The sequence below is a fragment of the Lepidochelys kempii genome, chromosome 3 (assembly GCF_965140285.1).
Source record: "Lepidochelys kempii isolate rLepKem1 chromosome 3, rLepKem1.hap1, whole genome shotgun sequence".
Classification (NCBI taxonomy): Eukaryota; Metazoa; Chordata; order Testudines; family Cheloniidae; genus Lepidochelys; species Lepidochelys kempii.
The window spans coordinates 48,950,208-48,977,967 of NC_136382.1; the positions used below are offsets into that span (position 1 = coordinate 48,950,208).

The following is a 27,760-nucleotide window of genomic DNA, read 5'->3' on the forward strand; positions in this document are numbered from 1 at the left end:
TATGGTGTGCAGTAAATAAGGCATGTGGCCACACACTGAATGAGGATGAAAAGTAATATTTAATAATTACTCATTCACTGAGAGAGGCAGGGGCTCTGTAGAACAAAACAGCATGTGTTCAAGTATTAAAAACTGTATCATAATCCAAACACACAAGAGGTCCAAATTAAAGTTGCACAGGCATCCTTAAATCTGGCATTTTCTAACTTTTGAGTGCTTGACTTTACTACCTTAACATTCTTCTAACAGTTTTTTGTGTGTTTTTAATGTAATTCTTTATATAGTTCCAGAAATTTTTATTTAATAGACAAACCAGATTTTGATCCAAGTAGATAAGAGTGGAGGTGGCACAATTTCACTTAAGTCTGTGGAGTTACTCCAGCTTTACACCCACGTAACGGAGATCAGAATCTGATCTAAGGAACTTGAACTGCTGAGTTTACTGGATTGTGGCCAGCCCTTCTGCAGAGGCACACCCCTTCTGAAGAGGTTAAATGCTTCTCAAGCTGCTTGATTCAGAATGCCAGAATGCCAAAAGATCTGTGGTTTCTGCTCCCTCCTTCCACCCGCACTCTGTGTTTTATGAGGGGCAGGAAAAGGCAGGGTGAGGGTAGGAATATGGGTCTGCCCCTTTCCCTACCAACCACCAGTGCAGAGGGAAAATATGCTACTCCCTCTCCAACAGATGGGAGGTTGGTTCCTTATTCCCAGATCCTTATTTGTGATACCAGTTCCCAACAGTGGCTTAGTGAGTGTGCACTAACTGAAAGCTCCCAAGAGGAATCCTGGCTGAGTTTGCCTCTTTTGAAGCACCTGAGAAAGCCAGTGCAAAATCTCCCCCAAATATAACTTGAAAGTAATGATCTCAAACCTGGGTGGAAGGGGGAGTGGAGGACAAGGGTAACAGTAATAAGTTGTCACACTGTATCTTAAACACACATTTCCAAGGTTCAGAGTCTTGCTTTTCAGGGTTTTTTCTGTTTGGGTTTTTTTTTATTATATTGTTGTTATTGTTCTTCCACATTTCATTTATATGATTTCTAAGAAGAGAAGACTACAGTTTGAAACCTTCATGAATAAGTTTTGAGGAGGGAAGTGAAGGACAAGAGGATGGAGACATGTCAGAGTCAGTCAGGAAGAAGCATACTTTGTTTGGTGGAGATATAAGCAAAAACGTCACTGTCCTTAAAATATGAAAAGATCCATTGACATTTTAAAGTTAGATGCCTAAATCTTCAAAAGGCTCTTTATAATATTGTACACTGAAGTTATTGCCTAAAGCCAGGGGAGCCTCAGCAGTACATTTCTAACATGCAATCCCCCAAATTCAGAAAGCTTTCATGGTTAATATAAGGAATCTCTCTTATTTTCTCATGCTATTTAATTTAATCCATACATTTGATATCAGATTCCAAGTCAATGTGGACACAAATTTACTCCTCAGTAAAAATACTGCATTCCTTAAGCTCCCTTGGGTACTACTTGGTTACCAAAGTCTAACAAATGTTTCAATTTGACACTGTAAATGTCAGGACATATAAACAATGCATTGTTTTAGGCACGCTAATATAATCTTTACAAATGAAAAGAACTCATGATATGTGCAGCAAGAATCAATCGTTCAACACATGATTCTAAACCCACTCTGAATCAACACATCAGACCTCTGGCTTTCTTTACAACTACAATAGTTTATATCTTTCAATTTAATATAAGCCTTGAAGCACAGCCATGCCTATTGCTCTAGAAGCAAAAAATACAATACAATTTAAATATAAATATATAAGGATTACATGAAGAAACCGGATATGTAGAAAAAGTGAACTGTTTCTCAGTAATGGAATTCTTAACAAAAAAACGTATTGAAGACGCATATGGGTTGAGATTTTCAAAGATGGCTAGGTGATTTGGCCACGTGCTGAAATTAATTACAGTTGTGTAGAGAGTCAGATTTGAAAATCTCAAGCATGAATTTTTGTATATTAAAGGTTAACTATTAAAAAATGGAACTAGAGAACACTGTGCCAAAATGTCATTATGACGACAACAATTATTATTTTATGATCAGATAATTTTATCAAGGAACCTAATCCATTTTGACCGTCTTCCAATAAAATTAGCTTTGCCCATTCCTCCCTCCCTCCTACACACAGCCAAATCCTATCCTCATCCTAGCATAACTATGTCAGTGAAACTACATCTAAACAAAAATATGTTTCTCCACAGTTAATTATTTTGTTGAAAATTTCAGCAAGCAGGTAGAATTCATAAAGCCATGTAATGAGAAAAATGTTTCCTCTAAAACACCAAAGAGAACTCTGATACCCTTTTTCCTTATGAAACCTACCATCCTTCTGGAGATGATCTTGAATGTTCCTCCAAAGGAGGAATTTAAGATTAAAAACCCTCCAACAAACTTAGCCTTAACTGCACAATTAATCAGCAAAGCAGAATATAATATGTTTTCAGGAATCAAGCTCTAATCTGAACTATACTCTCTGAAGATTTTCCAAGGCACAAATGGCAGTTAAGAGCCTGACTCCTACTGAAAGTAAATGAAAGCTAGGCCCTTAACTGCTATTTGTGCATTTGAAAATATCCACCTCTGTTACAAGAGCTATCTTGATAAAAATACTCTACCCCCATAAGTAATGGGTGACTCTACTGCAGTGGCTTCTAAAATGAATGCTTTAGGCACACCTAATTTTCAGTATATATGTGAATTGCCAATCTCTAGATTAAAAAACATCAGGGGTCCACTCCTGCAATCCTGACTCCCACTGAAGTCAATGGGAGTTTTGCCTGACTACAGACTGCAGGATCAGGACTGTCATTTGCTTCACCAAAGTTGTTTTAGTAGCACTTTGTGGGTTGTATTATTATTTCAAAATGTCTGTCCAAAATATCACTTGTCAATGTTTAGCTGCTTCTACTCTGCTGAAGAGATCTGATCACATGAGGAACATTTAGACTGTAACCAGATCAGCTGGAGCAAAAGATCACAAATGGGATGAAAGAATACCCATTTCACTTCCATGGCTTTTATGCCCTTTTCTATCCCACTAAATGTTCAAATGGCATTTGTTTGGAGAGGCAATTCAAACACATGTACAAAGGAATCTGGCTTTTACCCATTTTGTGAACCATAACATATACTCTTCTGCTAATGCTAATACAGAGGACATCTACTAATTTTAGACCGAAGTGGTATAAAGTGTCAGCTGGCAGATTACTGGCTACCTGAATCTGAGTCTAGAGCAATGAAGTTTTCTGACACAATTAGAGTACTAAACCCGAAGGATAGCTGATTGCTGTCCTATTTCAATGTATATGGTACATTACATGAGTGAAAAATAGTTACTTTTGCATATAAATTATGAAATTACACTTATAATATACTGACATTTCAAGTTCAACAACTAACAGCAGATTTTGGCCCACTCTTCTGAAATGCCGTATTTGACAGAATATATAGATACAGATATGACCCATCAGAAGCCTACACCTGCTCATCTTATTCCCACAGTTTCAATATCATTGATGGAACTACTTGTGTGACTGCAGTGAGCAGAATATAATCCTTAACACGTTTTTCCTTTCAATAAATTATTTCTAATTATTATCAGTAAAACTATATTTGTACTTAACATGCAAGGATTTTAAAAATTGCGACATTACTTATCAACCGATAAAATGACTTGTGCACAAATGCTATTATTATTATTATTTAATAATATTATAAGAAATGTAGAGCTATTTTAATACATTTTCAGTTCAGTTAGGGTCATATTCCAATGTCCTGAAGACAAGTAATTTCAAAGTGAGTTTTCATGTATAAGGACTTGAGTAATAACTTAGACCCCAATCCTACAAACTGATCTGCACAGATGGACTTCTGAAGTCCCTGGGTCACCACACAGATACAAGAGTCCGCCTACACCCATCTACTTGCAGGATCTGGCTCTTCATACGGACTTCAAGATTTTACTTGAGAACTGTAATGTCTTTGTAAGCATTATTTCACCTGTCTGAAAGCTTGGTTGACTACAAGCATTCAGTAGATGAATATTTTCGCCCACTACAGAAAAATCAAGGCTTTGTTAAATTACAAGCCTCTAATGATTCTTTTCAAGAAACATTTCAGGCATGCAGCAATAAGGCTGCATTTATGTCTGACATTTACAAAAAAATTATTCTTTAAGGCCTCAATTCAACAAATTAGTTAAACTTAACTTTAAGCGTTCTTATTCAGCGAAGTACTTAAGCATGTGCATAACTTTAAGCACAATAAAAATCAATGGAACTTAAGCTCATACTTAAATTTAAGTGTGTACTTTAACTAATGGAAATGGAAAAAAAAAATCCTAATCAAAGTCTGTATGAAAAAGAAATAAATGTTATCATTAGGGACCAGTGAATTAGCTATATAGGAACCAGCCAAAATCGTCACCCAAAATGTGCACTGAGCCCAAACCAAGCCTTTTAAGAGAAATTAAAATTATAATTTTTCATATGCCATTCCATCTCCTCTTTCTGACCATAAGCACACGACAGGATGAAATACTTTTAGTATTTTTGAGCCAGTTGGAATTGGGAAGTACCAGAAAATCTATGAGAGACTTTTATTAGTTTTCCAAATAAAGAGCCAAACTCTGATTACTTTTCTCATACATGGAGACCCACAGAAGTATTGGCGCCTTCCGACATAGTCGACATACGAGAGTCAGTTTGTTTCAGCACATCATCTTGTATGAATGTAAACCAGTGAGGAATCCGCAGATGCGTCCCGCACGTCAGGCAGACATGGCCACATGTTCATGCCAGAGCCTGCTTTCTTTGCTCACATTTCTCTTTAGCTTTTTCTGTTCTGCTATTCTACATAGGTTTAGCCACAGACCAACAGGTCTGCGGCCAACCTGACCTGTCAGCAGCAGCAGCTTCCCATGTGCTTGGGTTGAAGCACCCAGCTTTTAGGTGAGCTTTGAGAGTGTCCTTGTATCATTTTCATTGGCCTTCCACCATATGTGCTTCCATTTTTAATTGGGAAGTTGCGTATCATCCATACATACAAGGAGACCAGACCAACGAAGTTGAGCCTGTATGATTAGGGATTTAACTCTTGTCATAAAGCACTGGTCCAGGACTCCAGTGTTTGGTATCCTATCCAACCACTTGATGTTACAGATGAGACACAGACAATGCATGTGAAAATCTTCTAGTTGCTTCAAGTGCCATTTTTACAGCCATAGAGAAGAGTGCTTAACAGGATTGCATGGTAGGCGTGCATTAATCTTGGTGTGAAGTTGAATGCTTCTCACACACTACAGGCAGTGACAAAATCGACCACAGGCAGAACTGGTTTTAGAAATGCACTGAGTGATTTCTTCATCGATCATGGCATTACGAAAGTGCTGTCAAGATAGCAAAATTTTTCTTATCACATTTAGCAATGTATCATCAATTGCAATTTAGCGGGCAAAAAACATTTTTCCTGGAGCAGGCCAGTAAAACACTTCAGTTTTCTTGAGGCTGATAGAGTCCAAATCTAGATCTAGAAAAGCAGTTGATTAGATGCTAGATGTCTTTGACGGTGTAGGATGGTGTACTAAATTCTGCCATCCTCTCCCCATCCATGATCCTCCCCCCCCTGAACAGACACTGCAGTTTAAAATGGGAAAAATCTATTTGCTCCACAGCCATTCATATGGACTTTAAAGGAAGCAGTAATCAAATGCTGAAGGTTTTGAGAACTTATTTACATGACACCACCATCACCATAGCAAATTCCAGACCCAGAGCAGCAGGACTGTTTTTCTATGGATGGCCTTGTCAAGCTGAATTTTCTGTCACATAGAGCAGCTTCCTTTCCAGCCAAGATCCATGGCATTCTGGAGTCTGCATGGCCCAGGAAGCTGTGTACATTTATTTAAAAAACATATCTTTTTGAGAATGTTCCTTTATAATTACGATGTATTTATAAACATTTTAAGAATTTTCTCTTTGTTTCAGAATAGACACATAGCTGTTAGATCTAGCTGTTAGATGACACAACCTCAACAGTGATATAAGGGAGGAAACTTTCCTACATAGTTGTAAAAACTAAACTAAATTCATTTTTATGAAACAATTATTTATAATTAACATACCAGAAAAAAGAGGGAGAAGAAAAGATAATAAAATATGACGGATTACAAATGTAGGGCCTGATTCCCTGTTGCATTACTCCAGTTTTACACCAAAGTAACTCTTCTCAAAAGCTATGCATTTAAAGACAGAGACCCCATTTTAAACTACTTTTGTTAGATGGAACAATCCATCCCAGTAATTCACAGTGATAGTGTCTGGTAAATTAAAATGATATACATAGGATGTACAGATTAGAGGTTCTCAAACTGTGGTCCGCGAATAGTTCCCTCTAAGGTGCACACCTGGGCAGCCGCACATGAGAGAATGAAGGGCCACCCACCCAAATAGGTGCCTGGACCCTGGAGAAGACGCACATGTAAGGTGAGGTGGTGGCCTTGGGGGAAATAGGAGCCAGGTGGGAGGGGGCAGTGGGGTGAGAAGAGGGGGTCAGGGAATTTGGGACATGAAGGTCTGCGGCGGCTAGAGAAAGAGGTGACTTTCACCAGCCCCAGGGCTGCAGCTGCCAGGGAGAGACTACCCTCCTTCCCAGCCTCAGCAGCTCTGGCTGCTGAGGCGGGGGAGAGACCCCCGCTCCTTCCCGGCCCTAGCTATGGGACTTCTGAGGCGGGGGAGAGAGGAAACATCCATTGCATTAGAAAGGTAAGAATATTGATATTAAAATATGAGTTGTGTGCTTTTATTTGTAGAACAAAAAAAATAAATTATTAAGCATTTTTTTTAAATAGCACTTTTATCCAAAGCACTTTACAATAGTTAGCTAATGGTACAAACAACATCTGGAAAGATCATTAAGTGGTCCGCCGAGACCCTCAGCAATTTTCAAGTGGTCTGCGAAAAAAGAAGTTTGAGAACCACTGGTATAGATTGAAATGATTCTCATTAAAAACAAAATGATAATGGAAAAACAGGTTAATCACCACCATGGCAAATTAACTATATATGGTTAGGACTGATGTACTAGATGATTAATTTGATCAGTCTTCATTTTCAGACATGTTGATAAGATAATTTAAAGGGTAAAAACAGACCACTTTTGCACTTCTCTGCACATGGAACACCCACTAACGTCAGTGGTGGATTGAAGGACAAAGCCCATAGCTATTAGTAATTATGCTAATCAGTACGTATACTGTATCATTTTGCATCTTCCATGCTAAATCACAAACAAGACAAATCTGTTGTATGTTTCCATATAAAATGTACTGGATATTTTATATCCACCATCACAACAAAGGCATTGCCTTTGACCATTTCTAGAGGAACTATGAACAAAGAAGCAATGTTTCCCGTGAATAAGTGGCTTTATTCAATATGATTTCTGTATCAGCTGAGGTAACGTGATTTTTTACTTTTCATCAGAAGGCTTTAGAAATTCTGCTGTGAGTCAGCTTTAAAAGGATCAATGGGGAAAAAAGGATGGTCAGAGACAACTGACTACTCAGAGACTGAACTGACCAAGAATCAGGACACAACACCCTTTTCTCCCACAGCAAACAGCTCTTCTGTGCTACCTCGGATTTAGTGAACAGTTGCCCAATTATTTACTGTCGCAGCTAAAGACATGGTCAACAGCAGCATTTGCAAGGCACACAAGATACCTTGGTTTCAACTGTTAAAGCGATCAAGTTCTTGTTTATGTAAGGTCTTCCACAACTGTGGTCTATCCTGGCTATATAAAAAGGTGAAGATCAAAACTTTGCAGTTACACTTTAACAGGACTTATTTTTCGATTCCTCTTTTTTCTAAATCAAATAGCCAGAATTTCTTAATGATACGGCATCATATGATTCCATGCCTTCCAAGAGAGGCAATGAATTTTCTACAGCTGACTCTGCTAGTTACAGTATTCAACAGCTGGGGCATAGATAATTTGGCACCCTGATAACGTCCCAAATGAACACAAGCATATTCTGTAAGCAAAAAAAAATGTTTGAATTAAAGTGATTAAAACTCTTCACCTTGAAAAAGCAAAAACGGAAGTTACCTTCTCTGTTAGGTTTTTTTAAAAAAACCTACAAATGCAGTTTCTTTCAAAGTTTTGTGAAATGGCACTCCCTGTTTAAAGCATATATTGCAGCCATTCTTTTCTGATTAGATCAGCTCCCATAGCAAGTCATCAGGATAACAATCACTGTAGTGAAGTCATACTACTGGGACTCTGATGGGAAATCATAACCGGCTTGAAAACACATTGGAAAATAATTTTCCAGTTTTTCAATGTTTCATCATTAAAACAAGCTAAAATCTTTACCGTTTTTCCTAGTGATTGGATGTAACAAGCTGCCAAGTACAGTATATTGATGAGCTAAGTACACCACCAAAAAATGAAAGCAAAAGAAACTGGATGCTTACTAAAACATTTTAAGGAGTTTTCCATATTTTAAAATACAATATGAATGTGTCCAATCCCCCTCCCCACAGATAAGGTAGCAAACTTCAACAATTACAGAATACACTAAAAAAAATAAATAGGTAGCCCCACCTTGTAGCTCTTTGTCAGGCAAAACTACCATTGAAATCAGGGGACTTAGGTCGGTAGGATCAAGCCCTAAAATAATATATCCATTATGAATTGTCCTGGGTTTATCAAGTGACTATATAAACTAGACTGAAACCTACAGATCTGTCTCTGGAAGCAAATTTGGTGGGTTTTTTTTTTGCTGTTGTTGTTGTTTTTTAAAATTAATTTAAATCTGTTCAGCTAAATTTTAAATCACAGCAGCAAAAAATAAATACACTTGAGGGTTTTCAACACTTTTGATCTGATAATCTGAACACAGCCTGTCTGCTTTAAAAATCAACATTTGGAAAAAAAATTAGTCAGAAATGTGTATAAATCACTTTTGATGATGAAAAAATAGAGTGGAACAAACATTTCCTTTTTTAAAGGATCTAATAAACATAATAATTATTTCTCATTTAAAATGTTCTAATGAATTTTATTACAGAAATAGCGTACATGCTCCCTAGATACATTGACACAATAGACACAAAGGAGTCATTTGTCAATAGTGTTAATGATACATGATCTACAACTGAATCAGGCACTCTCAGACCTGATAAATCTCATTTGAAGATAATTAATTTTTGTTTTTAATTTTGCCATTAACAATCAGGATAGAATAAAATTAACACATCTTCAAATAAAACTGCTTTAACTATGCCACTCCCAGTAAACTAAGTGGGAATTCAGTAGCTAACACCCTTACAACTTTTTGGAAATTTATTGTTGGGTATCTTAAAATCACAAAGTCAAGACTTTCTGATATAAAACTGAAACCACCTAGCCCATCAGGGCCCGAGGTATTGCAAAAGCATTCCAAACAGCAAATACCAAATATGTTGCAATGTACACACAGGGACTATTTTCAGGATGAAGATTCAGTATGTTTAATTCCATCTCTTGTTAAAAACTAGATCAAAGTAATGTTTAAGATCTGATCTTAATTAAGGTTTAATATTAACAATGCACTAAAATATAAAATAATGAATTGTGTCCTATGTACCTCTTCCATACCATCAAGGATAAGAAAATAATACAAGCAACATTTCTAATAGAATAAAATGAATTGTCTATATCTTATGTACATTAGAAAGATCTTTCTTCCTGTACTAAATGAAAAAGCTTCATAATGTTGCACGAAGCAGTCGTTCTTACATAATTATAGAAAAGAACAACATATATTAGAGCTTTAAGCACAAAAGGATCTTTCAAAAAACGGTGTGGTGCGTTTTACTGGATTTATTAGGACCATAGGATACAGTTTTATTTACTAGTTCTCACCCCAGACAAGCATCAGTCAGTAGAGTCTTAGAATAATCTCATTGAAATGTCAGTGGTGTCCTCACACTCAGCAAGAAAAGGACAGGTTTCACTTAAGAGCTTTAGTGAAAGAAATCAACAGACTGCTCCATAAGAAATGACCCGCTCCAGGGGGCAATGGATCTTGTCTAAGGACGTTTCAGTACCTTCAACTTCAAACTCTTGTTGGTAGGGGACTGGAATAGCACATATCCAGAGGATCTGATTCTGACCCTTGTTTACTTGCAACCACCAGTGCTATTTAAAGTAAGCCCTACACTATTAGCATATACCCAATAAACCCATGGCCCATGCTGCAGCGCTAATCTACTGTACCTTTGTATCTCTCCAGGACATCTTCGTAAGCCTGTAGGTACTCCTGTTCTTCGGTATAGTGGTAAGCACCAGGGGAGAGGTAACCAGCCATGGCTAGAGGGTAACACTGACCAGTTCACTCCAAGGCTGCAGACAGCACGAAGCCTTGGGAACTGCAAAAAAAAAAAGGCTAGGGGGGGAGGAAGGAGGGGTGCTGTGCAAGCTGGCCGAGGAAACGCCCATGCCCCCTCCCGAGCGGTGTGTGAGCATGTGTGTGGCTCCAATAGCAAGGGCTTCCTCTCGGATTTCATTAGCAGCAAATCCCTGCGCTCGGCTGACGGCCCGAGAGCAGGAAGGCAGCCAGAGCTGCAGCAGCTCCAGGACACCATGGGCGCCACAGCCCGGCCACGGAGGTGACCTCCGGATCCTTCTTCATGAAGACATTTCTACCCCTCTTGATAGTTAAATCGCTCCTGGGTGATCACGCAGGGCCCGATTCTGCTGCTGGCCCCGTTTGTGCAAGTGCACTGAGGGTTTTGCCAGAATGAGAGCTGCAGCAGGAGCCCTTCCCGGAGATTGCTCCGTGTGCCCTCCCTTCCCCGGGCGTCTGGCTCCCTGTCTGGCTCTGGTTTAGCTGCCGTGTTGTGCTTGGCTCGGCGGCCCTGGCCCGGCTTTTCTCTCCAAAGCTCAGTAGGGTGCCGCTAAGAAGCCGCCAGCTGCCCGGGGTCCCTCCCTCCGCGCACCCTTCTCGGGCCAGGTCCTTTCCCTTGCCTCGGTTTCCATACAAACCCCCGGGAAGCCGCTTTCCCCCTCCGCCCCAGCCCGGACAGCAGCAAGCTGCCACCTCCGCCCGCACCTCTGCTCTGCCAGAGGGCCCCGTCCCCCGAGACGTGCCACGCCGGGGGGGGGGGGTTTCTATTTTGAACCACCGTGGGCTGCGCAGGACAAGAGAGGCTGGCACAGCCCGCGATGCCTCCCCCGCCGCAGCGCCGGGGGGGGAATCCCGCGGGCCGGGACCCCCTGGGTTAGGGATGCTCAGCAGCAGCGCCCATTTCCCCCTCCCGCCCGGGGGACTGCGGGGCCAGGGGCTCGCTGCTGCTGCTGCAGCAGGTGTCCCCGCCGCTCACACGCGCCGCCGTGTCAGGGAGCGCCAACTGCGCCTCCGGCCGGCCTCTCCCCAAGCCCCGGATCCTCGCGCCTGTCCGCGCGGGCTGGGCCCTTCTGCCCTGCCCATTGCAAAGCATCACGGGGGCGTCGGCGCCGCGCCGCATCCCGGGCTCCCTGACCCCGCCGTGCAACACCCCCGACACGCACGCGGCTTTCCCGGCCCCGAGTGAGCGGCGCAAGACCCAGGCTCCAGACCGCCCCCTGCCTCGCAGAAATGTACAGCCGGGCTGGGCAGCTGCGCGGTGTCCAAACCATCGCCCCTCGCCATCAACTCAGAGCCCGTAGTCCGGCCCTACTCCCTGCTGCCTCCCTCACCCAGGCCGAGCGCAAGCCCCTGGGTGCTCTGCCCCCATGGCCGGGGGGGGGGGGGGCAGCCGCGTGGTAGGGCGTAGTCGGTGGAATTTCCGAGGACTCCTATGAGACCCACGCGGATGCCTGTCTGTCTGCACGATTCCCAGCTCCCTGCTGCCTGCCTCTCCCATCTCCGGGTACCAGCAGCAGGGATCCTACGAGACCTCTCCGCCAGACACAAGGTCTGGAGAAACCTTGGCTCTGCACTGTGCCGGTGCAAAGGAAGACAGAGCAGTTTTTCACACTACACCGGCTAAGGGCAGCGATTACCCAGCGGGATGGGGAGGAAAGACCTTTGGCTGCTATACCAACCATCCCCACAGAGGGTCCGAGACCCTGCATCCTCACAATCGCCCCATTAGGTGAAAACATCTTTGAAATAAACCCCGAAGAGGGAAGGGATGAGAGACAAAAAAACAACCTCTGTGGATAACACAGATGGCCACTGCCTTTCCCCAGAATTAATTTACACGGTGTTGTCAATTTTCAGCTGGGGAGAACAAGGCATCTGCCCTGTTTCAATACCATTCGTTGCCACTGTAAGTGACCATCTACATATCAGAACACATTAGTGCCTCTCCTACATTATTCAATCGAGGGCTCCTAAGCGGCACGGCCCCCAATGTGCCTACATGGACAAAGAGCTGTTCTACACAGACACTGTTACCACATACAACGCCTAAAAGCATATTTAGAGCCCAGCTGGATGATCCCAGCCTCTCCATTGATTTAATGTGGCCTCTCTGCCATTAAGATACAAAAGACAATTAAGTGTGCCTGTGTGTACACCGATCAAGATGTAGACACAATGTGAAATCAGAGTTATTGCGAATGAGCCGCTCACTGCTAATGCGTTCTCACATGAAAGTTTAATGGGCGCACCTGCACATTTTTCATCCTTTTTTTCCCTTTCCCACAAGCATTAATTCACCCAACCGGAAAACATGGCCAAATAGCTCAGTCACTTCTCCACGGCCCTGCAGGATTTTTAAAGGCTATATTCACAATTCCAATGAACAACCCCCCTCGGCATAAATAATTGACATGATCTCTTTCATGCAAGCCCACGGTGTGGGCACATGCGGGTTGGTGGGTCTCACTGGCTGCCTAGAGCCTGGTCTTACCGGCTATCCTAAGCACTGCTCTCTCGGCTGGGTCCAGCACGGAGCCGCCTTGAATTTTCCGCTTGGATCTCTCATGTTTCGGCAGGTTCCAGGGCAGCGTGTCCCCTGGTGCCGGAGACACGGAGCCAGATTTCTGGCTGAAATCATCTTCATCGGAGAAATCCGCAGAGGAAGACATGGAGCATCGGTAGGAGGCGTTTCCGGAGCTCTACAGAAAGAGAGATACACAGAAACTGCATGGATATACAACATATAGTGTGGTCGCCATATAGCCAGCCCAGTCCGCCTGGAGTGTTTTACGAACACCCCACAGAGAAATAAAAATACTGAACAAAATAGGTCGCTCACCATCGTTGTATATTTATATGGGTATGTGTGTGTAACTCCACAGATGGTACTCCCAAAATATCCTGATTTAGTGACACTGCATTTAGGAGGGTTTATGCGGAAGAAGTGTGGCCTGCGGTCAGGCAACCAGCTCACAAATGATCTCGGACTTGCCCAACAATAAACCCAGCAGCAACAAAAAGCTTCCCGGTTACAAACGGATAGCATTTGGCTCCCCCACCAGGCCAAGGAAAAGATTTACCATCACCAGGCTGCTGGTTAAATCATTAATGTAACTCTGTCTAAAAAAAAACCCCCACCAACAAACGCAGGATGCTGAGCCTTTGTTACTGCAAGTAGGTTTCCGAAACCACACCCTGGTAAGTCCCCTGTACCCGCGATCTTCCGGGACTCCCTTTTCTAGCCCTAGTTTTCTAATCAGAGTAGCCAATTCCCAGAGAAAATGCATTGATTAGGAGGGAAGGAGAGAGGATGTGTGTTTCTCCGAACGGCCTCGTCTCCAATCACTGGGTGCACAAATGGCGGTTTTCAGCAGCTCTTCGCTGAGACAGCTTCAGTAAACAAACGTTTGATCTCCGTTTATATCCTTTATGCCTGTTTATCTTTTCTAATAAACAGAGCAGACAGCAGCTACGCAGAACCGGATCACTGCCGGGAATAAAAATGATGCAGTGCAGGGACATGAACCGGCGGTGCCATTTCTGGATTCCCTACCCTGTTAGAGGAAGTGGGAAAATGAGATGCTTAAATGGTGGCAGTTTAGTCTACACTTGGTGATTTGGTAAACAAATCTTCAGGATCGACCCTCGCACACAAGTGCTGGGGAGCTGATGCGGGATCGTGTGCCTTCCTATTTGTTTCTCTGCATTTCCTGCTTGAGGATGTTTGGGGCTTTGCCAGTGCACCTGGTTGGAAAACAATGGCTATACTTGCTGATTCAAGATGGAGATTTACAATAGTCCTTGCGTTGTGTAATCTGGCTCCAACCCAGGGTATGATTTTAGTGGCAGTAATTTTTCGTGGCATGTTATTCTCAATCTGGTTTGTTATATATTAGTATTCTTTATTTTGTAGAGTCCATTTTCAGCCTTTCTAGACTCCAGTGTTTCCTGGATCAGGAAACTGTGACAATATAAATGCCTGCTAATATTTTCAACTTGGGGTTTTTTTTGGACGCCTGCCTCCTCTAGAAGGGCTTGAGATGTGCCCCTATTGAATTAAAACATAATTTATTGCGGCTCAATTATTATTGGTGATAATTTTTCTTTCAGGTTCTGAAATGTTTTTCGATGGTTTTCACTGTAATCATGCATTGGTTGATGAGATATATTATTATTAGATTGGCATTTTAGGTATCTTTTAAAAATCAAAACTGCACAACCCAGAATCATAAATGATTGAATAATGCAATGAAAATTTTTTGCTACAGCCTAAATTGCAATCCTACACAGTTAAATAATCCTCTTAATAAAGGGTGAATATGATCAGTGGGTGATCATATTCAAGTGTACTCTAGTTCCCTTTTCTATCATTGTACAGGTCCATCTGTTAACTTACAGAAAAAATACTGAATTCAAAACAATAATTTTGAACAGTTCTCTCACTAAATTCTTGCATTGTTCACCAAAACATGATGGTGTAAGAGATTGAACAGTGCTGGGAGTCAGAAAGCTTCAAAGAACTAATCAGAGCTATGATTCTCTGTCTAACTGGTGTTGGTGCAGGGGAAATCCTGTAGTACTGATGGAAAATGGAATTCTTCCCAAAAGGACACAGAGTAGAGGTACGGGTGCCCTACCCCTACCGTTTATGTGCACCCCTTGCAGGGGTAAGGAGGTTTAGTCAATTCCTGGCAGACAAGAGGTTTAATAGATAATGTTGTGTCGACATGAGTTCAGTTTCTCCTGGCCTGACCTTAGCTTCAAAGACTTTTCTGAAACTAACAAGAAAAGAAGTCCTCAAGGGCCTCAGCTCCATGGTTTCCAACTAGCCACGTCCATCATGCATGGAGTCCATATATCCCATTCCCCCTACACACATTGGGCCTTCACCAGTTTCTGCAGCAGTTTCAGCTTCCTCACACAGCTGTGGAGAAGGGGACAGGATTGACCCCAGGCTGGATAGACTTAAATCACCTATTTTAATAATTAATTAAATCAAAAAGCAGGAAATCTTGATTTTGATCTTTGACTGTAATCATATTGTACATTTGTACTTTTTAGTTATATTGCAAATGAAAGGTTGATTCTCATTGTTTGCTAACCACTAAAACATGTCGATTTGCAACTAAATATAACATTTACACTAAATTTGGTACTTCTCTTTGATAACCAGGAGGATAAACATTTATTTAAGGTTTCAAGAGTAGCAGCCATGTTAGTCTGTGTTCGCAAAAAGAAAAGGAGTACTTGTGGCACCTTAGAGACTAACAAATTTATCTGAGCTACAGCTCACTTCATCAGCATTTATTCAGATGCTTAATTTTTACATTTTGATGATGTTACAAAATGGTGAATGATTAATTTTTTGTGTCCCAGATGACGATTATTATCTGTAATTTTTGTCAAGTTTTATTTGGCTAGAAATTCAAATTCAGTTTAAATTGCTGTTTTTGTGCACTTTAATTTTTAAATTAAATAAACTATCCTAAATGTGCTGAATATATAAACTTTTTTTCTCAGAATATGATTTGCGTTTAAACCTGAGTTATTAACCAAAGGAAATATTATCTGTAATTAGTGAATTGAAAAGATTGTTTCTGGTCACCATGTGCTTCAAGATTTTAGAACTAGTATATCTCATCCTCTCATAGACTGGAAGAGGAAAACAAGCTTTCCCGCTTTCTCAACTTCCAATTGGTTTCTTAACTATGAAAGGGGAACTACACAAAAATGGGGAAGCTAGTTAAACAGAAATTAAACGGAACAGTACAAGAGTGAAATGCCTGCAAACTGCACAGAAACTATTTGAAAATACCATAATAGAGGCACAAACTAAATTTATACCTCAGATTAAAAAAAACAGTAAGAAGATTTTTTAAAATGCCACCATAGCTAAATAAAAAAGAGTAAAAGAGGCAGTGAGAAGGCAAAAAGGCATCCTTTAAAAATTGGAAGTCAAATCATACCGAGGACAATAGAAAGGAGCATAAATTCTGGCAAGTCAAGTGTAAAAGCATAATTATCCAGGCCAAAAAAAGTATTTGAAAAGCTATTAGCAAAAAACAACAAAAAACTAACAACAACAGTTTATTTAAAATATGCCAGAAGCAGGAAGCCTCTCAAACAATCAGTGGACCCACTGCACCCTCAAGGAACATTCAAGGAAGATAAGGCCATTGCAGAGAAAGTAAATTAATTCTTACAATCACTCTTCACTGCAGAGGATCTGAGGGAGATTCCCACACCTGAGCCATTCTTTTTAGGTGACAAATCTGAGGAACTGTCCCAGACTGAAGTGCCAGTCGAGGAAGTTTTGGAACAAATTGATAAATTAAGCAGTAATATGTCACTAGGACCAGATGATATTCACCCACGAGTTCTGAAGGAGCTCACATATGAAATTGCAGAACTACTAACTGCGAACTACTATTGTATAAATCAGAGGACTGGAGGATAGCTAATATAACACAATTTTTTTTAAAGGCTCCAGATGCAATCCTGCCAATTACAGGCTGGTAAACCTAATTTCAGTACCAAGCAAATTGGTTGAAACTATAGTAAAGAACAGAATTATCAGACACATAGATTAACATGATATGTTGACGAAGAGTCAATATGGCTTTTGTAAAGGGAAATCATGCCTCACCGATCTATTACAAGCAGCAAAGAGTCCTGTGGCACCACAGGACTCTTTGCCGCTTTTACAGATCCAGACTAACACGGCTACCCCTCTGATACAATCTATTACAGTTCTTCAAGGGGCTAACAGGCATGTGGACAAGGGTCATCCAGTTGATATAGTGTACCTGGTCTTTCAGAAAGTCTCTGACAAGGTCCCACACCAAAGGCTCTTAAGCAAAGTAACGAGTCATGGGATAAGAGGGAAGGTCCTCTCATGGATCAGTAACTGGTTAAAAGATAGGAAACAAAGGGTAGGAATAAATGGCTAATTTCCATAATGGTGAGAGATAAATAGTGGGGTCCCCCAAGGATCTGTATTGGGGTCAGTGCTGTTCAGCATATTCCTAAATGATCTGGAAAAGAGGTGCAGATAGTACAAACTTACTAGGGCTGTAAATTAATTTCAGTTAATTCAAGCAATTAACTCAAAACAAATTAACCTGATTTAAAAATTAATCACAGTTTTAATCACACTGTTAAACAATAACAGAATGCCATTTATTTAAATATTTTGGATGTTTTTATGTGTTCAAATATATTGATTTCAATTACAACACACAATACAAAGTATACAGTGCTGACTTTATATTATTATTTTATTACAACTATTTGCACTGTAAAAATGATAAAAGAAATAGTATTTTTCAATTCACCTCATACAAGTGCGGTAATGCAATCTCTTTATTGTGAAAGTGCAACTTACAAATTTAGATTTTGTTGTTGTTACATAACTGCACTCAAAAACAAAACAATGTAAAACTTTAGAGCCTACAGGTCCACTCAGTGCTGGATATACTAAACATTCATATGCCCCTTAATGCTTCAGCCATCATTCCAGAGGACATGCTTCCATCCTGACGATGCTCATCAGAAAAACAATGCGTTAATAAAATTTGTGACTGAACTTGGGGAAGAATTGTATGTTTCCTGCTCCGTGGTTTTACCTGCATTCTGCCATATATTTTGTGTTACGGGAGTCTCAGATGACAACCCAGCATAGGTCGTTTGATTTCAGAACACTTTCATTAAAGATCTGACAAAACACAAAGAAGGTACCTATATGGGATGACTAAAGATAGCTACAGCACTCGACCCAAGGTTTAAGCATCTCTAGTGCCTTCCAAAATCTGAAAGGGATGAGGTGTGAAATATGCTGTCACAAGTCTTAAAAGAGCAACACTCCAATTCAGAAACTATAGAACCTGAACCACTAAAAAAGAAAATCAACCTTCTGTTGCTGACATCTGACTGAGATGATGAAAATGAACACGCATCAGTCCACACTGCTTTGGATCATTATCGAGCATAATCCATCATCAGCATGGAAGCATGTCCTCTGGAATGGTGGTCGAAGCATGAAGGGGCATACATAAATACCTTGCAACGCCAGCTACAGCAATGCCATGTGAACGCCTAGTCTCACTTTCAGGTGACATTGTAAATAAACAGGCAGCATTAACTCCTGTAAATGTAAACAAACTTGTTTGTCTTAACGATTGGCTGAACATGAAGTAGGACTGAGTGGGCTTGTGGACTCTAAAGTTTTACATTGTTTTATTTTTGAGTGCAGTATTATGTAAAACAAATTAATTCTACATTTGTAAGTTGCACTTTCACGATAAAGAGATTGCACGACAATACTTGTATGAGGTAAATAAAAGAAATAGTATTTTTCAGTTCATCTTTTTTACAGTTATTTGTAATCAAAAATAATAATATAAAGTAAGCACTGTACACTGAAGACAGAGGATGACCCTGAGCCACAGGTATACCTTAAGGGGAGTGTAGGAAATAGCGCAGGGACAGTAGACTATGTCTAGCTGTCGTTGTAGGAATCCAGGTCAGCATGTTTCGGCTAAATCCCCACTGACCCAGTGGCAGAACAGTCTGCCACTGTAAGGGCCTTGTGCTGGGTCCTGGTGTAGTAGGCTGGGCCCAGATTCACCTATTCCTCTGCTGCCAATCCCACTTTTGGGGTGGCAGCCTCCCCACTCTAGGCCAAGAGGCATACGTTTGTCTGCTGTCCGCAAGAGATAGAACATCATGATAAAGAGATTGGACTATAGTACTTGTGTTTTTCAATTCACTTCATACTGTTTTACCTTTTTTACGTGCAAATATTTGAATTCAAAAATAATATGAAGTCAGCACTGTACACTTAGAATTCTGTGTTGTAATTGAAATCAATATATTTGAAAATGTAGGAAACATCCAAAAATACTTAAATGAATAGTATTTTATTATTGTTTAACAGCGCAATTAAAACTGCGATTGATCGTTTGACAGCCCTAAAAATTACTCAAGATAGTTAACTACAAAACTGCCCGTGAAGAGTTACAAAGGGATCTCACAAAATAGAGTGAACGGGCAACAAAACTGGTTCCAGAAAGTACTTATCAGTGGTTCACAGTCAAGCTGGAAGGGCATATCAAGTAGGGTCCTGCAGGGATTGGTCCTGAATCCAGTTCTGTTCAATATCTTCATCAATGATTTAGATAATGGCATACAGAGCACACTTATAAAGTTTGCAGACAATACCAAGCAAGGAGGGGTTGCAAGTGCTTTGGAGGATAGGATTAAAATTCAAAATGATCTGGACAAACTGGAGAAATGGTCTTAAGTAAATATGATGAAATTCAATATGGACAAATGCAAAATACTCCACTTAGGAAGGAACAATCAATTGCACACAAAAGGGGAAATGACTGCTTAGGAAGGAGTTCTGTGGAAAGGGATCGGGGGTCACAATAGATCACAAGCTAAATATGAGTCAGCATGTAATACTGTTGCAAAAACAACAAATATCATTCTAGGATGTATTAGCAGGAGCGTTGTAAGCAAGACACAAGAAGTAATTTTTCTGCTCTAGTCTGCACGGATAAGGGCTCAACTGGAGTATTTTGTCCAGTTCTGGGCACCACATTTCAGGAAAGATGTGAACAAACTGGAGAAAGTCCAGAGGAGAGCAACAAAAAATTATTAAAGGTCTAGAAAACATGACTATGAGGAAAGATTGAAAAAACCTGAGTTTGTTTAGTTTGCAGAAGAGAAGACAGAGGGAACATGGTAACAGTTTTCAAGTACATAAAAGGTTGTTAGAAGGAGGAAGGAGAAAATTTTTGGCATTAACCTCTGAGGATAGGACAACAAGCAATGGGGTTTAATTGTGGCATGGGAGGTTTAGACTGGACATTAGGAAAAACTTCCTAACTGTCAGGGTGGTTAAGCACTGGAATAAATTGCTTAGGGAGGTTGTGGAATCTCCGTCATTGGAGGTTTTTAAGAGCAGGTTAGACAAATACCTGTCACGCAGAGAGGTCTCCTGGGGCCCTGATCCGGAGCAAGTGGGGGCCTTGGCACCAGAACTGTGGCCTCGTCCCATCCCTTGGGTCTGTGGTCCTGCTCCTATTCTGCCCACTTTCACCTACAGTCCCAGCCCCTTCTACTCCTTCCCCTGCAGCCATGACCCCACCCCGTTCCGCCCCTTCCCCCACTCACTCCTTTCCAGCCCCCATCGCTGCAGCCCCGAGACTAAAGAAGCTCAGCGCCCCCACTGCAACTCCAGGGCTGCAGGAGGGGGAGACTTTTCCGGGTGCCCTAAATTGGCACTGAACCCTGGGCACTGGCCCCATTGGCCCATGTGATAATCCCCCACTGCTGTCAGGGATAGTCTAGAATACTTAGTCCTGCCTTGAGTGCACGGGACTATACTGGAAGACCTCTTGAGGTCCCTTCCAGTCCTAAATTTCTATGATTCTATGAAAATGGCAGATTAAATTTAATGTTGATAAATGCAAAGTAATGCACACTGGAAAAAATAATCCCAAATTTTCTTACAAAATGATGGGATCTAAATTAGCTATTACCACTTAAAAAGGAGATCTTGGAGTCACCGTTGATAGTTCTCTGAAAACATCTGCTCAGTGTGCAGCAGCAGTCAAAAAAGCTAACAGAATGTTAGGAACCATTAAAAGAGAGAGAGATAATAAGACAAAAAAATACCATAATGCCACTATATAAATCCATGGTATGCCCACACCTTTAACACTGCATTCAGGTCTGGTCGTCCCAGCTCAAAAAAGATTAAAATTGGAAAAGGTACAGAGAAAGGTAACAAAAATGATTAGGGGTGTGGAATAGCTTCCATGTGAGGAGAAATTAAAAAGACTGGGACTGTTCATCTCAGAAAAGAGACAATTAAGGGGGACTATGATAGAGATCTATAAAGTTTTGAATGGTGTGGAAAAAGTTAAGAAGGAAGTGTTATTCACCCCTTTGCATAACACGAGAACCAGGGATCACCCAATTAAATTAGTAGGCAGCAGGTTTAAAACTAACTAGGGCTGTCAATTAACGGATGAAATTAACTTAAAACAAATTAACGCATTTTTTTTTAAACAAGAGTTACTGACACACCTCTGGAGATGGGACTAGGCGGCGGCCCGGTGGGGAGGGAGGCACTGGTTGTGGCAGCCAGCAGGAGGCAGCCAGACACAAGAGACTCCATAATATGCAGACCAGATGCGCTCCCTCCCCCCACAACGATCTATTGATATGAGGGGAGGGGTAAGGGCAATAGCCAGCAGGCACAAGGTCGCAAAGCAGGGAAAAGGCACTTTAGAACTACTGCCACAGGACCCCATCCCTGGGTGTCTCTAGCCATCTCCCCCTCTTCCTGCTGCACTTATCAATCATGACCCAGTCCTCTAGTCTGTGGGTGATTTGGGAGAGTCAGTTAAAAGCCTTCCAGGGGGGAGAGAGGAGACCGGCCCCCCGCCACCTGAACCATCCCCTCCCTGCTGGACCCGGCTGGGCTTAGGTGTGGGTCTGGGGGGCCACCACCCGGGAGCGCCACTGCTGCCTCTGGGGCAGAGGTGCCTCTTCTCCCACCGCCCTGCTCCATTGCTGCTCTGCCTCCTCCCCGCCCCCCATGGAGCCGCCCCTGGCCAAGTTGCTCCAGACCAAGAGTCTGCCTCCTGTCTGCTGCGTAGAGTGGGAGCAGGAGGTGGAAGGGGCTGATGTCAGGGTATTCCCCCCCCCCCATTTACCCAGTTGCTGCTGAACTGGGGTCCGGGAACAGGGTGAGTCTGTCTGCTGCTGCTGCTGGCTCAGGAGTGAGTGCTGCTGACACCAGCTGCGGCTGGCTGAAAAAGCGTTCAGGCTCCTGAGTGCTCTGCTTAAAGAGACAGGGCTCCCCAAACACACACTTTCCCCTCCTCCTCACACACACACTCATGCCAAACCAGAATTTGAAATGGCACCCCCGGTGAGGCAGGAGTGACCACAGGGCTGCGACATGGCCATGGGTAACAATATGGAGCCCACCTTGAGCTGCAGGCTGAGTGCCAGGCACCATGAGCCACAGCAGAAGTGCAGAAGTAAGGGTGGCAATACACCATATACCATGCCACCCTTACTTCTGGGCTGCTGCTGGCAGCAGCATTGTCTTCAGAGCTGGGTGCCCAGCCAGCACCTGCCGCCCAGCCAGTGCTTAATTTGGACCAGGACTGAGCCCTGCCACCTCTTTCAATACAAATTAAGCACTGGGGGGAGGCAGCAGGGCCTGCAGGTAATGGGGGTTGGAGAACCCCTGCAGACCAGGGGTAACGGAGGGATGGGGAGCCCATGGGTGCCAGGGTAATGGGGGGATGCCCATGGTGGCCAGGGGCACTAAAATACAAGTACACCCAGGGTGCCATTTTCCCTAAGGTTGGCCCTGCTGCTGAAGGGGACTGCTCAGGACTCCTGAGAGGGGGAAGTGAGGAGTACCACATAGAGAACAGCGGCCTGGTGAGCTCAGCCTCCCGGCATCAGCCTCTCCTCCCCTGGCACATGCCAAGTCCCTGCAGTAAAATCCACCCTCCCTTGCAGACAAGGGCTCACTCAGCTGAACGGAGTCTACCTAGTTCTCTAAAAGCAGGGAAGCCTGATGAGCCCAGTATCAGAAATCACCCTTCCAGAAGCAGCAGCAGGACACCTCCCTTCTTCTCCTCCTGCACAAGTGATTACTTGCTTCCTCCCTGTCCTTTTCTCCTCCTCCCCAGTCCACCCTTCCTGTCCCCCCGAACAATGAATGCAGATTTCTAAGATGAAACTCTTCCTCTTTGGACAGGAGGTGAGCCTGACAAGCTCAGAAGAAACCCAACCTAACAGGAGCAGCATCAAGAATCCACCCTTCTCCTGCACAACTCACACCTCTCCCAGCTCCAGAATACTGACTTTCTCAGATAAAAATCTTACCCCTTCAAGGAGCCAAGACTCCTGTAAAGGAGACACATACAAAATAGTATATATAAATAATAAAGGCTAATCCAGCAGCAGCAGGGGAAAAAAGCCTCCTGCACAATTCACTCCCCTACTGAATGCTAAAATCCTGAGGTAAAATCTTTCCATATCAACAGCAAAGACACAAATATATATTGATTATATAGAATTTATTGAATTATTCCAGACATTGGCACAGTTCTACTGTGTTCTTGTGCTCCAGAGTGATTAAATATCAGAAAAAGTTAATGGAGCAAAGCAGCAAAAGATCAGGTCTTTTGAATGGGAGGTTTATTTTTAAAAAATTTTCGGATGGTTCTCTGGATAAAAGAACGGTTATCTGTAGCTATTGCAAGGCTGAGTTCCAATACCATCGAAGTACTTCAAGTCTGCAGTATCACCTACGTGCTAAACATGCTTTTGCCTCCAGTTCTTGTGCTACAGATAACCCACCAACAGCAAATGAATCCATCCAGCCGCAACAGAGTACGCTTGCAGAGTTTCAGGATCGCTACAAGCCCATGGATCAAACAAAGTACAACACCTTAACCAATGCTATTGCAAAGTGGATAGCTATGGACTGCAGACCACTCAACATTGTAAATGACAGAGGGCTAAGAGATGTTATTCAAATTGCATCTTCCAATCAGTTATACACCTTGCCCTCTGAAGGAACCATTGCATCACGAATACATGATCTATATAACAACGAGAAGACTACCAAGTTGGAGCTTTTGAAAAATGCACTAGCTGTTGCTTTGACTGGTGATCACTGGACATCCTTGAGCAATCACAGCTATCTTGGAGTCACAGCACACCTGATTGATGCTTCATGGACACTGCAGTCATTTGCTTTAACAGTAATGCATACTGAAGAGAGACATGCTGAATCATGTGCAGAGTGTTTCTTGGATGTTGCAAAAGAATGGAATATTCAGGAAAAAGTAACAACAATTAGTACTGACAGTACACATAATATGATAGCAGCAGACAATTGTTTGCCTTTTGAACACATGACATGTATCGCTCACAGTCTGCAACGATCCATTACAGTCGCGCTCAGTGATGGTGGTTTTGAAAACATACTGGAAAAATGTAGAAAACTTGTGGGCCATTTCAAACACAGTCCAATAAACAGTACAGAGCTAGGAATACAACAAGCTGTAAAGGGACAGAAACAAGAACCTCTTGTTCAAGATATTTCATCCAGATGGAATTCCACATTGGGTATGGTTCAGCACCTGCTTTGCAATAAAGCTGCTATCACAGCCACATTAGCTCTTCAAAAGCAAAAACTATCAGTGCCAACAAGTAAGGATTTCGAAAAACTGCAAAAGCTAGAAACACTACTTGAGCCCTGCAGGTTTGTGACTGAACTCCTTGGGGGAGAATTGTATGTCTCCTGCTCTGTGGTTCTACCCGCATTCTGCCATATATTTAGTGTTATGGAAGTCTCAGATGACGACCCAGAATATGTTATTCAGTTTAAGAACACTTTCACTGCAGATCTGATAAAACACAAAGAAGGTACCAATATGAGATTTCTAAAGATAGCTACAGCACTTGACCCAAGGTTTAAGCATCTGAAGTGCCTTCCAAAATCTGAAAGGGATGAGGTTTGGAACATGCTGTCAGAAGTCTTAAAAGAGCAACACTCCAATGCGGAAACTACAGAACCTGAACCACCAAAAAAGAAAATCAACCTTCCATTGGTGGCAGATGATGAAAATGAGCATGCATCAGTCTGCACTGCTTTGGATCGTTATCGAGCAGAACCTGTCATCAGCATGAAAACATGTCCTCTGGAATGGTGGTCGAAGCATGAAGGGGCATACGAACATTTAGCATATTTGGCACGTAAATACCTTGCAACGCCGGCTACAGCAGTGCCATGTGAACGCCTGTTCTCACTTTCAGGTGACATTGTAAATAAGAAGTGGGCAGCATTATCACCCGTAAATGTAAACAAACTTGTTTGTCTTAGCGATTGGCTGAACAAGAAGTAGGACTGGGTGGACTTGTAGGCTCTAAAGTTTTACATTGTTTTATTTTTGAGTGTAGTTATATAAAAAAAAATTATACATTTTCGCAATAAAGAGATTGCACTACAGTATTTATATGAGGTGAATTGAAAAATACTACTTCTTTTGTTTATCTTTTTACAGTGCAAATATTTGTAATCAAAAATAGTAATATAAAGTAAGCACTGTACACTTTGTATTCTGTGTTGTAACTGAAATCAGTATATTTGAAAATGTAGAAAACATCCACTTAATCACACTGTTTAACAGTGCGATTAAAACTGCAATTAACTGCAACTATTTTTTTCATCTCGTGATTAATAGCAATTCATTTTTTTAATAATTTCACAGCCCTAAAACTAACATAAGGAAGTACTTCTTCACACAATGCACTGTCAACCTGTGGAAATCATTGCCAGAGGATGTTTTCAGGGCCTATAGTGAGAGGGCATGGCCACTCTCCGAGACTGACAGGGAGGAACCCTTTCCACCCCTCTGGAAGCAGAGGGGTAAGGACAGGAAGTATAAATGGTGGGGCCTGAAGCTCAGTTGGGTTGGATCCGCTGGAGGTGATGGATGGCTCTCGTCCACTGCTGTGTATCGAGCCAGACAGAGACTGCTACAGTGCCGAGGACCTGGAGAAGTTGCCAGAGCTGTCTGCCGCCAGGGACGCCAAGGAGCTGCTAGGACTGCCATTACCCCAGGGAGATTGCGGACGACCCCGAGCCACAGACACACTTTAAGGGCATGTAGGAAGTAGCCCTGGAACACTAGACTATCGTCTGGTTGTGTCGTTGCCTGAATCCAGGTCAGCATGTTTCAGCTGAATCCCCACTGATCCAGTGGCTGAACACTACGCCACTGTTAGGGCCCTGGGCTGGGCCCAGGTTCCCCTACTCCTCTGCTCCCAATCCCACCTTTGGGGTGGCAGCCTCCCCACTCTAGGCCAAGAGGCCTGTGTTTGTCTGCTGTCCGCAAGAGCCAGAACATCAGGACGTGTGTTTTGTACTCAACTCTGCCTGAGGGCCTGAGCCCCCTTGACTGTTTGGTGCCCCACCCTGCCTGACGGCCTGAGCTCATTAGACTTTCTACCCTGCCCCACCTGAGACCATGGCCCTGGACTGCTTGTCACCTGACCTGGCTAGACACCCAGGGTCTTAGAGACTGTTAATTGCCCCAATAACCCTTGCCTTGGTAGGGACCCGAGCCCGAGGGGGTGTAGCCTCTCTCCAAGACTGAAGGGAAGGGATGGCCACACATTCCTACAGAGCTAAAAGTATAACTGAGTTTAAAAAATTAGATAAGCTCACAGAGGATAAGTCCATCAATGGCTACTAGCCAAGATGGTCAGGGATGCAACTGCATGCTCTGGGTATCCCTAAACTTCTGACTGCCAGAAGCTGGAACTGGATGACAGGGGATGGATCAATCCCTCAATAACTGCTCTGTTCTATTCAGTCCCTCTGAAGCATCTGGCACTAGCCACTGTCAGAAGACAGGATACTGAGCTAGATGGACCATTGGCCTGACCTTAGTATGGCCATTCTTACGTTCTTAGTGAACACGTAATTGAACTGAACCAGATGAATAAACTGAAATGTTTAAAATATTTTCTCTACACTTACTGTCAAAAACAGGTTCAGTACTTCAAAAACCTGTGGTTCCAGGTTCTTAACCAATGATTTCCACCAGTTCAGTGTGTTGTATTTCTTCAAAACTTGACAGCAAACGTGTACTGATCAATATTATTTTCGCATTTAATTGCAGGCCTGACTTGACATAAGTATCTTGCTTCACTTCTTAATGGGCATCATTGGGAAGGTTAAGTTGCCATAACAATCATTATGCTGGAGTCAGGATAGCTAGCTAAGATCAGCAGGAACATCCTGGTATTAATAAACGAGTCTAAATGTAAGATAAGGTAGAGGTCAGATCATGCATGAATGCATGGAAAGAGCATGCTGTACAGGGATTGGTTTCTACAAAGTAACCAAGTCAATCCCAAAATGTGATGCACAGTATAGTAAATGCAATGTGATGTGTACATGTATATAAAGGAAGAGGTTTTCTGTGTAACTTTGGATGTGTGGTATGCCCTATACCCACCTCCTACACTTGAGTCTGAGCAACACAGCATAGCTTTGCTGTATGCCAAATAAAAATACCTGTGTGATGAAACGTGGAGTTCAACTGGAGTTTTTGGGAAGCCAACTGGAAAGAGGTTTTGGAGGGAATCCCAACATTAATGTAAATTATTTTAAAAGATTTTAAAAAGTTTAGACCTTAACGTAGGTTGCAACTTCACATTTAATTTTAAATACTTAAATTTTTCAAAATCCAATTTAAATTACAAAATCCCCAATTTATATTAAAAAAAGT

At 42.3% G+C, this 27,760-nt stretch overlaps 2 protein-coding genes across 22 annotated transcripts in view; one reads left to right on the forward strand and one right to left on the reverse strand.

The window, feature by feature from the left end:
- The window catches only part of DST (dystonin), a 471,547-nt gene that overhangs the window by 384,384 nt on the left and 59,403 nt on the right, over nucleotides 1–27,760 (reverse strand). For 12 of the 19 annotated variants that reach the window (XM_073336274.2, XM_078852094.1, XM_078852090.1 and 9 more), the window contains exon 4: nucleotides 12,907–13,114. In XM_073336274.2, coding sequence (XP_073192375.2) covers nucleotides 12,907–13,114 — 208 coding nt within the window. Of the gene's footprint in view, nucleotides 1–10,285; nucleotides 10,425–12,906; nucleotides 13,115–13,254; nucleotides 13,516–27,760 lie in introns of those variants that run through there. The other 7 variants (XM_073336296.2, XM_073336295.2, XM_073336285.2 and 4 more) reach the window with 4 other exon arrangements.
- LOC140908672 (E3 SUMO-protein ligase ZBED1) lies at nucleotides 13,159–27,559 on the forward strand. 3 transcript variants are annotated; one of them, XM_078852097.1, is made up of 3 exons: nucleotides 13,159–13,613; nucleotides 13,873–14,246; nucleotides 23,209–27,559. In XM_078852097.1, exon 3 carries the CDS (start codon nucleotides 23,609–23,611, stop codon nucleotides 25,364–25,366), a length of 1,758 nt encoding a protein of 585 aa, XP_078708223.1. In that variant the 5' UTR covers nucleotides 13,159–13,613; nucleotides 13,873–14,246; nucleotides 23,209–23,608; the 3' UTR covers nucleotides 25,367–27,559. The 3 variants fall into 3 exon arrangements, with proteins under 3 accessions (XP_078708223.1, XP_073192403.1, XP_078708224.1); XM_073336302.2 differs by having other exon boundaries at nucleotides 13,159–14,246; XM_078852098.1 differs by lacking the exon at nucleotides 13,873–14,246.